The sequence below is a fragment of the Arachis stenosperma genome, chromosome 1, assembly GCF_014773155.1.
Source record: "Arachis stenosperma cultivar V10309 chromosome 1, arast.V10309.gnm1.PFL2, whole genome shotgun sequence".
NCBI classification, from domain to species: Eukaryota; Viridiplantae; Streptophyta; class Magnoliopsida; order Fabales; family Fabaceae; genus Arachis; species Arachis stenosperma.
In genome coordinates, this window is record NC_080377.1 from 123,537,432 (window position 1) to 123,551,055 (window position 13,624).

General features: G+C 31.4%; 2 protein-coding genes across 2 annotated transcripts; one reads left to right on the forward strand and one right to left on the reverse strand.

Annotated features, from left to right (window-relative positions):
• The first annotated feature begins 3,530 nt into the window (after window positions 1–3,530).
• Window positions 3,531–4,090, forward strand: LOC130944125 (nuclear transcription factor Y subunit B-5-like). Its single transcript, XM_057872295.1, has one exon. The coding sequence runs from the start codon at window positions 3,531–3,533 to the stop codon at window positions 3,918–3,920; it is 390 nt and encodes a 129-aa protein (XP_057728278.1). The 3' UTR covers window positions 3,921–4,090.
• Window positions 4,091–8,054: 3,964 nt separating this feature from the next.
• Window positions 8,055–8,695, reverse strand: LOC130933604 (uncharacterized). The gene is made up of 2 exons (XM_057863230.1): window positions 8,608–8,695; window positions 8,055–8,494 (listed from the first exon to the last, which is right to left on the reverse strand). Exons 1-2 carry the CDS (start codon window positions 8,693–8,695, stop codon window positions 8,055–8,057), a joined length of 528 nt encoding a protein of 175 aa, XP_057719213.1.
• Window positions 8,696–13,624: the final 4,929 nt, after the last annotated feature.

The following is a 13,624-nucleotide window of genomic DNA, read 5'->3' on the forward strand; positions in this document are numbered from 1 at the left end:
AAGATATATCAAGCTTTAAGTAATAACAAAAGGAAAAAAACAATGAAACATGCATATTAATTTTGTGTGACTTTCACATATTATTTTTTCTCTGAATTTAATTACAACTATGTCCTTTTTTTTGAAAGAAAATTACAACTATGTTATTCCCCCTCAATTGTCTTAACAAATTTAAATGATGAAATACATGCTAATATATTTTTTTGTTTCTCAGAGTGTCATAAATCGAAATTCCATTTAAAGGTTTATCACCGTAAAATTTGAAGTTCGACACTTAGACTATGTTTGTTTACAAGAACAGGACACTAAGACAGGGACAGTGGGACCCTGAGACACAAAATTGTGTTTGACAGAAGAGACAAGAACAGAAACAGTGTGTCCAGAGACATTGAATTAGTGTATTTTGTATCCATCGACACTGAGACACTAACAAGGGACACAACTTATTTTTTATTTTTTCTTTCACTATTTTTATTAATTTTTTATAATTATATTTTTCATTGTTATATTTTTTATCTCAAATTTTTTGAATGAAAATAATGGGAATAAATTGACTTTTCATAATTTGTTCTAGTTTATTACCAAACAAAATACAAAAATACAAAATTTTGTATTTCTGTCCATCAGTATCTTGTCTTGTCCTATGTTTTGTCCTATCTTATTCTTAGAAACAAACACAACTTTACTTACGTGCTAATATGTTTTGCTGCCAAATGGATTATATTGGAAGGTGGAACAAAAGTGGAAATTGAAAACTCCCAACGACCTTGGAAGTTGGAACTCATTGACAGTTGGTCCGTCGTACGGATCATACATTCCGATTCCACCCACTGAATTTCGACAACCTTGTAAAACAAAACTCCGCTGTCGTATAGTAGAATGACGATAACCTTACTAAAACAAAATAAATAAATAAATAAGGATGATTACACTAATTAATTCTTAAATGGGATATAATGGCGTAATTCTTAAAAAAAAGGAGAGAAAGTTTAGGAGAAAACATTTTTATTAAAATTTAATTAATATTTAATCAGTAACTAATTGATAACTACACATCACTACACATCACAAAATTTACTGACTCCCTAGCTAACACTCCTCAAAAAAAAAAAAAAAAAGGAGGTGTAATACACATATATAAATTTTTTTTTATCTTGAAACATGATTTTTGCAGCCTGCGGGAAAAAAAAGAAGAAGAATGTGGCCATGTATTTGATACATTTTGTTGCAAGAGATAATATGCTTTTCACAACTTGTAAATAGCAATATAAAACGTTTAAACATTTTTTCTTCACAAACTGTAAAAAGAAAAAAAAATAACAAATTAAAAAACATTTTTGCTACCAACAAATTAAAAAAGCAAAAGTTAAAATAATTGAAAATTAAAAAAAAAAAGGCAACTTACAAAAAAGTTTGTGTCCACATCCCAATAATTCATTTAAATAAACTATTTTAGAGCATTTTACGCCTTTACTTTCTATAAACAAATTTTGTACCCCATGATTAAGCATCATTTTATGAATATCTGATATATTTTTATATTCTATGTCAATAAGTATTAGTATAAGAGAAAAGTTTAAGAACAAATATATAATTTTAATTTATATTCGTTGGTATTTTTAATTAATAACTTAATATTTTTAGTTTAGTATCATTTTTAATTAATAATTTTAAATAATATTATTAATTAATTAACTACTAATTAAAAATAATAAATTGTGTTAGTAGTCATATAGTCTTGCTAATAGATTGAAAATATATCCGTACGTTAGAAGTCAAACATATATAAGTTATTAACTACGTCCACATGCATAAAAATAAAAGTAAAAGCCATGCAATGAAACTAATGTGAAAATTAAAGAATATAATTTCGTGTGTAATAAGTTGAGAATGATTCAATCCACTAATTAAAAAATTTCGATGAGTATAGTTTAATTAACACCCACTAGTGTTTATAACAAGTACAAAGTACAAACCCTTTGTTGTTAAATGTAACTTTGAAAAATATATATACTTTTATCATTTAGTGAATTCCATTCTTTTATTCTTATTTATAATATACTAACACCCATGGATTTATTCCTCCTATCTTAGAACTTTCAAAAGGCTAATATTATTTCCTTTTTTCATTTTCACTCTTTTCAATAATTAGAATCAATGAACACACCAAAATTTTAACATTCTATCATTCTATATATAATTATATATACATGATCAGTATAATTTAAATTCACATTAATTATTTACGTATACATTGACAAAAGATATACACTACAAAAATTATTATATATTTTAAAATCTTTTATAAATATTAAGTATATATATTGATAAAAGAAAAAGTGTTGACTAGGTAGGCAAGGTTAAAAAAATGCCTTGTCAACGTCCATTAATTAAAATAAGAAGCCAATGAGATAGAAAGGTTATCCGGGTGGGATTTGTCTACTTTTTGCAACCAAAAACATGACTGTGTACTCCATTCAATTATTATGAACTGATCATGACCTGCATCATCATCACATACCCCACATACACTTTCAATTCTACCCAACCCAATTCTCCATACCATTATTCCCATATATATATCACTAATTTTAGTACACTTATAATCTTAAAAAAACCGCATTCAATTAATTATCACCTTAGACAATTTAATTAATATAAATATATTATATCTCTAATATATTTTTTATTTAATATTTTAATTTATGTAAATTTTTTATTTTTTTATTTGTATTATACTAAATTTTATAACAAGAATTGAATTCTAAAATTTTAGTTATATAAATTCTGAAAAATTAAATAATTTAAAAAAATTTAAACCAATAAAAAAATTTATATCTGAATCAAACTTTTTAACCATCAAACAAAAAAAGAAAAAAATATGATTTAAATTTGTTTTTAGAGGGTAAAATAAAATTAAAAAAATATTTATAGTGATTTTTTTTTGTGACTATTTGTAGTGGATATGATAAGCAATCATGACAATAAAAATAATCACAAAAGAACGTATAAAAATAAAAGAATATTAAGAGATGATTAAAATTTGTTGTTTTTAACCATCACTTAGTTATTAATCTAATTTTTTTAATTTAGTAATTTAATAATATATTTAATTTTATATTTTTAAATATTAATGACTAAAATCAACAAATTCTGATAGTCTTTTAGTATTTTTCGTTAAAATAAGACTAGTTATCATCATATATGTATATATGGGGATGCATGTATATTTATATGGAAAAGTATAGGATACCAACATATTATTTATCAGCTTATTGCCAATAATAATTAATTATTATATTTTAAATACATATATAAGAAGATACATCTGAAAAATATATCTATAAAGACACTTCTATTAAATAGAATCATAAAAAATATATTTTTATTAGACACATCCAGAAAAACACTTTTATTAAACACAATTATAAATAAGAGTTGGTAGAAATTGAAAAAAATATTGTTGATAACGTACCGGGATTACTATCTATATATATAGTTAAGTGAAAGAAATTGATGATGATGAGAGAATGGATGAGATTGGAGAGAGTAGCATAAAGGAACAAGAGAAGTTGGTGCCAATAGCGAACGTTGGTCGAATCATGAAGCAAATTCTTCCCCACAACGCCAAGGTTTCCAAGGAAGCCAAAGAAACCATGCAAGAATGCGTGTCAGAGTTCATCAGCTTCGTGACTAGCGAGGCGTCCGACAAGTGCCGGAAGGAGCGGAGGAAGACGGTTAATGGAGATGACATATGCTTCGCTTTGGCCTCTCTTGGCTTCGATGATTATGCTCATCCTATCACAAGGTATTTGCAGAGATTTAGAGAACTTGATCTTGACCATCATCACACTAGACCTAGTAGTATTAATCAAGAAAGAGATACACGGAATAGCACCTTTGATGATGATGATGAATAGACAGATCGAATTGTTAATTTGTTATGTTACTTGATCCGATCGTTAATAATAATAAAGTTAATGATTGCTACTGCTTAATTTAGATCTGCATGTTCATCATATTATTACTTCAATTCTGAAATGCCATACCTCTATCTTAAGAGTGCTAGAGGACCAGTAACTTTTGTGATTTGTAGTCATCAAATAATCATCAATAATATTTTTAGTGGTGTAAGATTTCATCCAATAGTGTAGGATTACTTACTTTTCTTTTACGAGAAAAGCTCTACATCCATGTAAAAATTACATGGATGGTATCCATGTAACTTTCACTCCACGCCCCACACCCCCACTTGTTTTACACACGCCTCTTACAACTTATATAACGAATCCTTTATTTTGCGTTATCAACGTTTTTTAACGCAAACTTTTTCATACAACGTAAACCTCTTCGCGTTCTTCTTCTTCTTTAACCTAATTAAATTCGTTGTTCTCCTCTTTCGCGTTTTTCTTTTCTGCATTATGGATTTGGATGGATTCAACGCAATTATCTTCGTCGTTCATCTTCTTCTTCGTTTTCTTCTTCGATCTGCACTTTTGAATTGAAACAATGAATGAATCAACTTCAAATCAGTTGAATGAGTGCGATTTTAATGATTCTTCTCAAATGCATCAATTTGATGAGGTTTGGATTATTGAATTCTGAATCGAATTTAATGGAATGAAATTTCTAATTTTATTTGAAGTGAATTGAATGGACTGAGGTTATTTACATCTGAATTGAATTCAATTGAATTGATAATATGTAACTATGAGTAATTGTGAGTGTCAATAATTGTGAGTAACTCTGAGTAAATGTGAGTAACTTTTCGGTTCGGTAAGTACTAAGGAGGTGGTTCATCACTTTCATGTTTTCAGTTCGGTCCGCAGAAAGAAGTCTAACAAAAATTAGACCAATATGTTCTGTTTTCTTTCTTAAGTACTATATAATTGTTTCACTGTAATTAAGATTTCGGTTCACCATAACTAAGATTTCGGTTCACTATGAGTATTGTGTTCGGTTCATTCTGCACTATTCAAAATTATTCTTCCTCACCTTCTACTGCTTCTTCACCAGAGAGAGAAAGAGGAAAAGACAAAAAAATACAGCAGCAACAACAACAAAAGAATGACGATATGTTTCAGGGTTTAGGGTTTTAGGGTTTAAGGTTTATGGGTTCAGGGTTCAGTTTACAAGGTTTAGTGTATTTCAAACTTTCGGTTCGTCCCTGTATTAATTTCGGTTCACCGTGTTCATGATTGAGGGTTTAGGATTTAGGGGTCTAGGATTTAGGGTTCAGAGTTCAGGGTTTTAGGGGTTTAGGATTTATAGTAAGGTTCAGGGTTTAGGGTTTAGGGTTTAGAGTTCAGTGTTCATGGCTCGGGTTCAGGGTTTAGGGTTTAGGGTTTAGGTTTTAGGGTGTAGGATTTAGGGTTTAGCTTTTAGGGTTTTAGGGATTTAGGGTTTATGGTTCAGGGTTCTGGTTTTAGTATTTAGGGTTTAGGGTTTAGGGTTTAGGGTTCAGTGTTTAGGGGTTCATAATTTTTTGGTAAACAGGAAAGCGATTTGGATTATTCTTCTGAAACGAATCAAATTGACAAAGTTTGGATTATTCAATTTTGAATCGAATTGAATGGAATGTAATTGCTAATTTGAATTGAATTAAATGGACGAAAGTGTACTAAATTGAATTGAATTGAATTGATAATATGTAAATTGCAGGCAGAGATATTTGAATTTGATTTTATATAATGGATTATATTTCGTTCACTCAGTACTATACAATTGTATTATTTTCGATTCACCATGAGTACTATGTTCGGTTCACCATGAGTATTGTGTTCGGTTCACTATAAATACTGTGTTCGGTTCATTCTGCAGAAAATTGTTTGAATTTGATTTTATATAATGGATGGATTATGTTTCGTTCACTCAATACTATACAATTGTATTGTTTTCGGTTCACCATGAGTACTATGTTCAGTTTCCCATGAGTACTGTGTTCGGTTTACCATGAGTACTGTGTTCGGTTCATTCTGCACTATTCAAAACTCTTCTTCCTCACCTTCTACTGCTTCTTCACCAGAGAGAAGGAGGAAAGACAAAAAAAATACAGCATCAATAACAACAAAAGAATGATGATAAGGAGAAAACACGTGAAGAAGAAGGAATGCGAAAAAGGAGGAGAATGAGGAGAAGGAGGAATGCGAATAAGAAGGCGAAGAAGAAGAAGAAGACGCTCTGTGCGTAAAAGAGCGTGAAAAGAAGAAGAAGAAGAAGAAGAAGAAGAAGAAGAAGAAGAAGAAGAAGAAGAAGCGTTTGGCGATTTCGTGTGTATTGGGCGCGTGTATTTCACGTTTCATTTAATAGTATTGGTTTTTTTTTTTTGTTAGGCCAACTTGGTTACATAGTTACATGGATATGTAGTATTTCCATTTTTTTACTGATTATATGTTGGCCAAAATTTAATAAAATTACTGCCAATAAATTTTTCCTTTAATTAACTTGTAGAATATGAAAGAATATTCTTCCTCGCTCTTATTCAAGCAATGTCAAGCCAGTTTCATTCTAGTAGTTCACACTTCTAACCTAATTCATATATATATATATATATATAATTCTATCCAATTCTCTCTTAAATAAAAAATAAATTCTATGATAAATTTAATAGTTATTGAATGAAATGAATTATATCATCAAAATATTAAAATTAACTCTTAATTTAATTTTAATTTTAACAACTAAACTAATTAATTATAATAAACCATCACTTAAACCTTATACCTACAAAATCACACTATTTATATATCAACTCCATTAATAACTATTGAATTCACTCTTACCCAATTAATACCTTATCTATTTCTTTTATTTTATATTTATGATTCAGCCTTTTATTGATTTTTCTTTTTATTTATTCTTTTTAGTTTTTAATTTTTTTTTTGTATTGTTAGATCTAATTAATACATGTGTGATTTTAAAAAATTATAAAATAAAATCTCTTTTGTAACTCTTATAATTAAAAAAATTTAATAATATTTAATTAGTTTAATTATCAAAATTTAAATTAAATTAAAAATTAATATTAATCATGATGATATAATTTATTTTATTCAATAATAATTAAATATATTATAAAAAATAATTTACCTTTAATTTAAAAAAATAGATAAAATCTACCATATATATATATATATATGTTTTTTATTTTAATAATATTTTTTAAAATATCATAATCATCCCAACATAATTATTGAATGAGTCTGTGTATATATATACTCATTCGCCGTCACTGATAAAATTAAATGGGTATAAAGCCACTTTCTAGTTTCTAGCTAGGGTTTGGATACATAAGATAAAACCCATCCTAGTATCTTCACAAAATATATGTAGGCTACACTTTCATGGACTCATAATTGATAATTCTAATAAGGGCTTGGGGCCACATTATTAACAATTATGATAATTCATTATATGTCAACAGTCAACACAACTTCAAAACAATGAGGCCAACTAATGATGACGAATAATAATAAAAAAAAGGTTAGAGTTTTCTAATGAACATATATATTACAATTAGATTCATTGAACAAGGACATGTGTTAATTTTGTTGGACATGTATCTAGTGTCTATTTAATGAGATATAAAATTAAAAGAAACTAGTATATGAATTCGTGTTGAGCATGAAAAAATTTATAAAAATAAAAAAAAATTATATATTTGGATATTTAAAAAAAACACAAAATAATTATTATATTAAAAAATTTATAAAATTATTATCAAAATCAAATTTAACTTAAAAATAGTGAATAATAATTATTCTACATTTTTTAAGTAAAATAATTATATATTGATATAAAATTTAAAATAAAATTAAAATATTTATATTAGAATTCTATTTTTTTAAAAACTTCTCTATAAATAATATTAATGGTTGAATTTGCAGACATTTTTACGTGATTCATAAGTAAAACTTTTAAACATCTCTTAATCTTAACTCTTGAAAGTGCTATATATAGTTAGCCATGTGTGAAAACTGATTTGGACAAGTACAATCCAACATGAGATAAAGTTTGTCTCTGAGACTTATTAATTATCATGACAAATGATACTACTATGAAAACTGTCTTCGTTGGAATCTAACTGGGATGGTTTCATTTGTTGGTACCATATTCATTCTTGAAATCAAAGTAATATGACCAACATTGTTACCTGTTAAGACTTCACATTCTATGACATGATTTCTAAGTTTCCTAACTTTTAGCCTTGTACCATTACAAAGACCACTGGATTGGTCAATATTTCTCGGTAACATCACCGAAACACCAACTTTGAGTATTAATTTATGTGGAGGCAAAGCAGAGCAATTTATGCTATTCAGTAATTCAGGACCATAAAGATCTAGTTGACTCTCCATATTCTCTTCACCAATACAAATCGAATCCGAACTAAGATATATTTTTTTCCCTCCAAGAATGATAGCCATCAGATGGTTGTTGACCTCTTCAACGATGTCCAGCGTGGGAGCCAGTATAGTTCTTGCTTTGAAAAATCCTTTGAGGACATGTTATCCAAAATATTTGGATAAAAAAAATGAACCAACTCATCAAATGCTTGGTCCGAAGAAGGAATAACAATATCTCCTGGAAGACATATCTCATATTCACCATCCATATTGTCACATATTAGACCATCACAAACTTTCAATAACCACTCACCAAATTGCTTTATCTCATCTTGATCTGAAACAGTCATCCCTACAGAGAGTCTCATATTTTTTGTTAGTTTGAGCACCTGATAAAACTTCCAAAGGTAAGACAAATTCACGATTGAATGAACGATATCTTGTCTCGATTCTCGTGAAACGACAGGAAGAATTTGTCTAAAGTCTTCACCTAGTACAACCACTTTTCCTCCATAGGAAAAATCTTTATTATATGTTAGTGAAGGTTGTGGTAGGCTTAGAGAAGGGGGGTTGAATCTATGCCTTTCTTTTAGTTGCAGTTATTACCCTTTTAAACAAACTTTCAATTCAGGTTCTGTTTGATCACAGCAGCGGAAATATATGAGACAATTTATTTTTGTCTCATGAAAATCAGAAAACATAACTCAGCAGAGAAGAGAAAAGCTAACATCAGCATGTATTCTGGTTCGGTTGCCTTGTGCTATGCAACCTACATCCAGTCTCCTCCACAACTATGGAAGAATTTCACTATAGTTAACAGTATTACATACACCAATTTCGCACTCAAGTTCTAACCTAACTTGACATTGGCTATGCTAACTCCTAACTATTTACTCTTAGTGCTAACCCAACTAAGAAAGGGATACCAAACAGGTACAAGATATAAGACACTTAACCAACCCAAAGAAATCAGAAAATAACTCTAGGCTTTTCTCTCAAGTGTATCACTCAGCCTTTTTTCACTCATGGCTTTTACTTGAGCTTTCTCACAATGCCTTTTCTCACAAGAAATTACAGAAAGATAAACTTAGAAAAGTACATTACAATCAGCAAAAACATGAAGGAGATTGACTTCATCAACAGCCTCTTTGCTATGTGCAAAACCAGATTCGCAAACCTTAGATGCAATTCTTCAGTATTGGACGAATGCTTCTTTGAAAGAAAGCATTATCCAAGTAGAGGAACTTCTTAACAGAACACTGTTCTCACTCTCTGGTTTTCTCTCCTTACTTCTGAATGAGCAAGAAGTCTTCTTTTATTCTCCTTGCATGTTGCTGGGATCGTCTCCCAAGGTCAACACCTTGAGCCTTGAGCTTCACCAACCACAGATTTACTTTTTTTCAATAGTCCTCAGAATAGAAATTCTCCTTCTGACTTCCTCATCTTGCCCGAAAGCCATAAATCAGCAACCATAGAAATCTTCCAATGGTCAACATGATCTGAGCCCTTGAAAACCAACTTGTTCCCCAAGTCTTGTTTAAGACCATAGATACACAGCAGAGAAGAACAGAAATCCTCTTTCTCTCGTATCCCATTTCGGATAGAGCAGAGTGTTGGGAAGAAGAGATGAAGATTTGATGCATGCAAGAGGAAATGAGTTACCTTTAATCAAAGCTAGATTTGGTTTGATCTGGGTGATTTGATATCTGCCTTTCAAGCTTAATCCTTCTCTCTCTTGCTTCTTTGGTGACTAGCTTGGTGAAGAAGCTCTCTCTCTTTCTTCTTTCTTACTTTTTTGAAACTCTGATTTGACTAGGACAAAAAAGAGATGAACGTTGCTTTTGGTTAAGCAAAAGAGAGGGATTTGCTTTTCTGAAACCATATCGGGCTTGGATCGGGTATTGATATGCTTGGCCCGATTTGATTTCTTTGGCTTCTTTCTTTGCTTTCAGCCCAACATTTTTGTTTTATTTTCCATTTCATTTGGGCTGCTCAACTTAATTAAGGCCTGCAACATAATAATAAATAATTAGCAACATATACTCATTAATTAATTAATCAACACTAATTATTTATTTTGCCAAAAATAATGTTTGTCATCACTAATTAATTTAGTTAATTTCTTAACTCAACAATCTCTCCCTTGATGACAAACATGATTTAAGCAATAATCAAAAGGAAATGATTTTGAGTAAGTTTAAAAAACTCCCTTTGATTTTTGTTATTAGCTCTTGTGTTGCTCCCCCTTTCCTATTCAAGATAAGCTCCCCCTGGATTTATGCTTTCCTCTTTGTTCCTGTTTTACATTACACTTAAAGAGAGTGCAGTGAAGAGCTATATGTATCAAATGAGCAACACCAGATAATCAACCTAATCATTAAGCTAATATCAGCAGCAAAAGGGATTCAGCATGTGAAAACAAGTTTTAACGCAGCAAACCCAAAAACTTATCCTAACACAATTACCATCTTATTATCCTACTCCCCCTTTTGTCATCAAGGGCGGATAACAAGCAAGGTCCACAAAAACAACATATTGTACCTGCAGAAAAGAGTCAGACTATAGTCCAAGACACTAACTGAACTAACAAAAGTGCAATAGTATTCAGAGTTATTACAGTCATCCAAAATAAGAACAATTCAAAAGTAGCTAAAGAAACAGAATTCATGAGACAAAAAGAGAGTAGCAGCAGCAGTTTTCATGAGACAATTCTTAGGCATCAGAACCATTCCCCTCCGAGGCATCTTCTTCTTCAACATCAGTGGCAATGTCTTCATCATTTTGAAGGTTATCAATGAAGGTCATGAGCACAGCCACCCTATCCCTTGATTTCTTCAGGAAGTTCTCATGTTTGCTAGCTAGCTTCCTTTGCTTCTTGCTCATGGCTATCATGTGATTAGATTGGGAAACAAACTCTTGAGCGACATCCTTGACCACATTCAGCAGAGCTGATTTCTTCCCAGTGAAAATGGAAGTACCCTCGGTGGAAGGAGGAGGAGAGTCATCTGGAATGAAATCTTCATCATCATCATCCAGAACCACTCTCTCAGATCGAGTTGGTCCTTTTTGCTGTTTCACTGAACCACCCCCTTTTAGGTATGAATGTTTGTTTTTATAATCCTCATTGGACAAGTCAACACCAAAATTCTCAAATATGCAAGTTAAAAATATGCCATAAGGTAGTGCTTTATCTTTCACACTTCTAACAGAATCAAACATGTATCTGTGATGACTAAATAAATTAACTAAATTGATTTATTTAACTCAACATACTTTTTCAAGCTAGGTAAATCCACAAGAAAAGAGGGACACAGAGTACGATACTTAATAACTCCATCATAAAAATCGTGGTTCGTGGCTGATTTGAAACGATGAGGGTTATAGTTTGAGTGAGATGTCATGAAGTGTGATTTGTGAGCAAAAGGATCAATGTCAGGTTCTCTAACAGATTTGAGAGGGAGATGAGGGTTACCTCGTTGAGACTGCACAAGAACCGACCTGGATTTGGGTTGTGTTGGTTCGGGAATAGGTTCCTCAGGCACCAGACGTTTGCCCTTGGATGAGCTAGGCTTCGCAGAACCAGGTTTTGAGGAGCCTGGCTTGGAAGTTATGACCTTCGGTGGTGGTGTTGGCTTGGCAGGGGCAGGGTACCTTGGCGTAGTCTTGGTCCGCGCCATGGGAGCAATGCGAGGAGGAGAGGTAGGAGGAGAAGGTGAGGGAGTAAAAGTGGTGTCTTGAGAACGAGTTGATGGTCTAGGATATCCTGGAAGTTTATGGATTTTCTCATGCGGTGCTCTTTTAGCAATAGCTTTCTTTCCCATTTTGGTTAGATTGAGGCTTTTGATGGAAGAGAGACAGTGGAGTGAGAGGGAAGAAACCGAAGGGTTTGAGGAAAAGTTATGGAGGGAAGAGAGGGAGTGTTGGTAACTGTACCCAAAAGTGAATTTCCAAAACCATGCAACTGCATCACCTTTTGAAATGACATGAAAAGACCTGACCTCATAAAATAAAGATTTGATTTGATTTGAAAATAAAGCAGGAAATGAATTTTAAATTTTGAAAAACCAAAACATTAAACTGAAAAATCTTTTTGGATTATAAACATTAAATGAAAAATTATTTTCAAAAAAATACACGGCCCATCAACCAAAAAATTGTAACATTCATATATGGGCCCAGAGATAGTTGGATTTAAGGAAACACATTGGACCACTCTAAATCTGATTTTGAGGTTAGCCCAGATTATCTTTCATTTGAAACAAGCCCAGAACACTCTGAATTGAAGAGAACGTTCATCACCTGCCCAGAATTGTCTCATACCTGTTTTTGAGACAAAAAGCTCCAGCAACTACATCAGCATTTTTCAAATAAGGAATCATAACTCAAAATTCCTAGACAAGTCCTAAGCAGGCAGAGCCTATCCTCAGCTAATGGTTTTGTGAAAATATCTGCTAATTGCTCCTCAGATTTAACAAATTAAATACTAATATCCCCCTTTTGGACATGTTCTCTTATTGAGTGAATTTCACTTCAATATACTTAGTCCTAGAGTGCAAAACTGGATTTTTAGAAATATTGATGGCACTCATATTATCACACATTAAGGAAATATTTTCAGCATTTAATTTGTAATCAGCAAGCTGTATTTTTAACTATAAAAACTGAGAACAACAAGAAGAAGCAGCTATATACTCAGCCTCTGCAGTGGATAAGGCCACCGTTGGTTGCTTCTTACTTGACCAAACATTTAAGGACTTCCCAAGAAAACAACATAGGCCTGAAGTGCTTCTTCTATCAACTCTATCACCAGCAAAATCTGCATCACAATAACCAACTACAGAAAAATCATTAATCTTAGGATACCAAAGACCAAGATTGGATGTTCCATGAACATATCTAATGATCCTTTTAACTGCTTAAATATGTGACTCTTTAGGTTTGGATTGGAACCTAGAACACAATCCAACACTTTGCACAATGTCGGGTCTAGAAGATGTTAAGTACATAAGAGAACCAATCATTCCTCTATACCTAGTCTCATCTACATCTTTCTCAGTTTCTCCTTTATCTAATTTAGAATTAGGGTGCATGGGAGTTCCTATGGGTTTGGCATTTTCCATACCAAATTTCTTAACTAATTCCTTGGCATATTTCTCTTGATGAATGAATATACCATTTTCAGTTTGTTAATTTGTAGCCCAAGAAAGAAATTAAGTTCACCCATCATACTCATGTCAAATTCACTGGTCATGAGTTTTCCAAATTCAGAACAAAGGGAT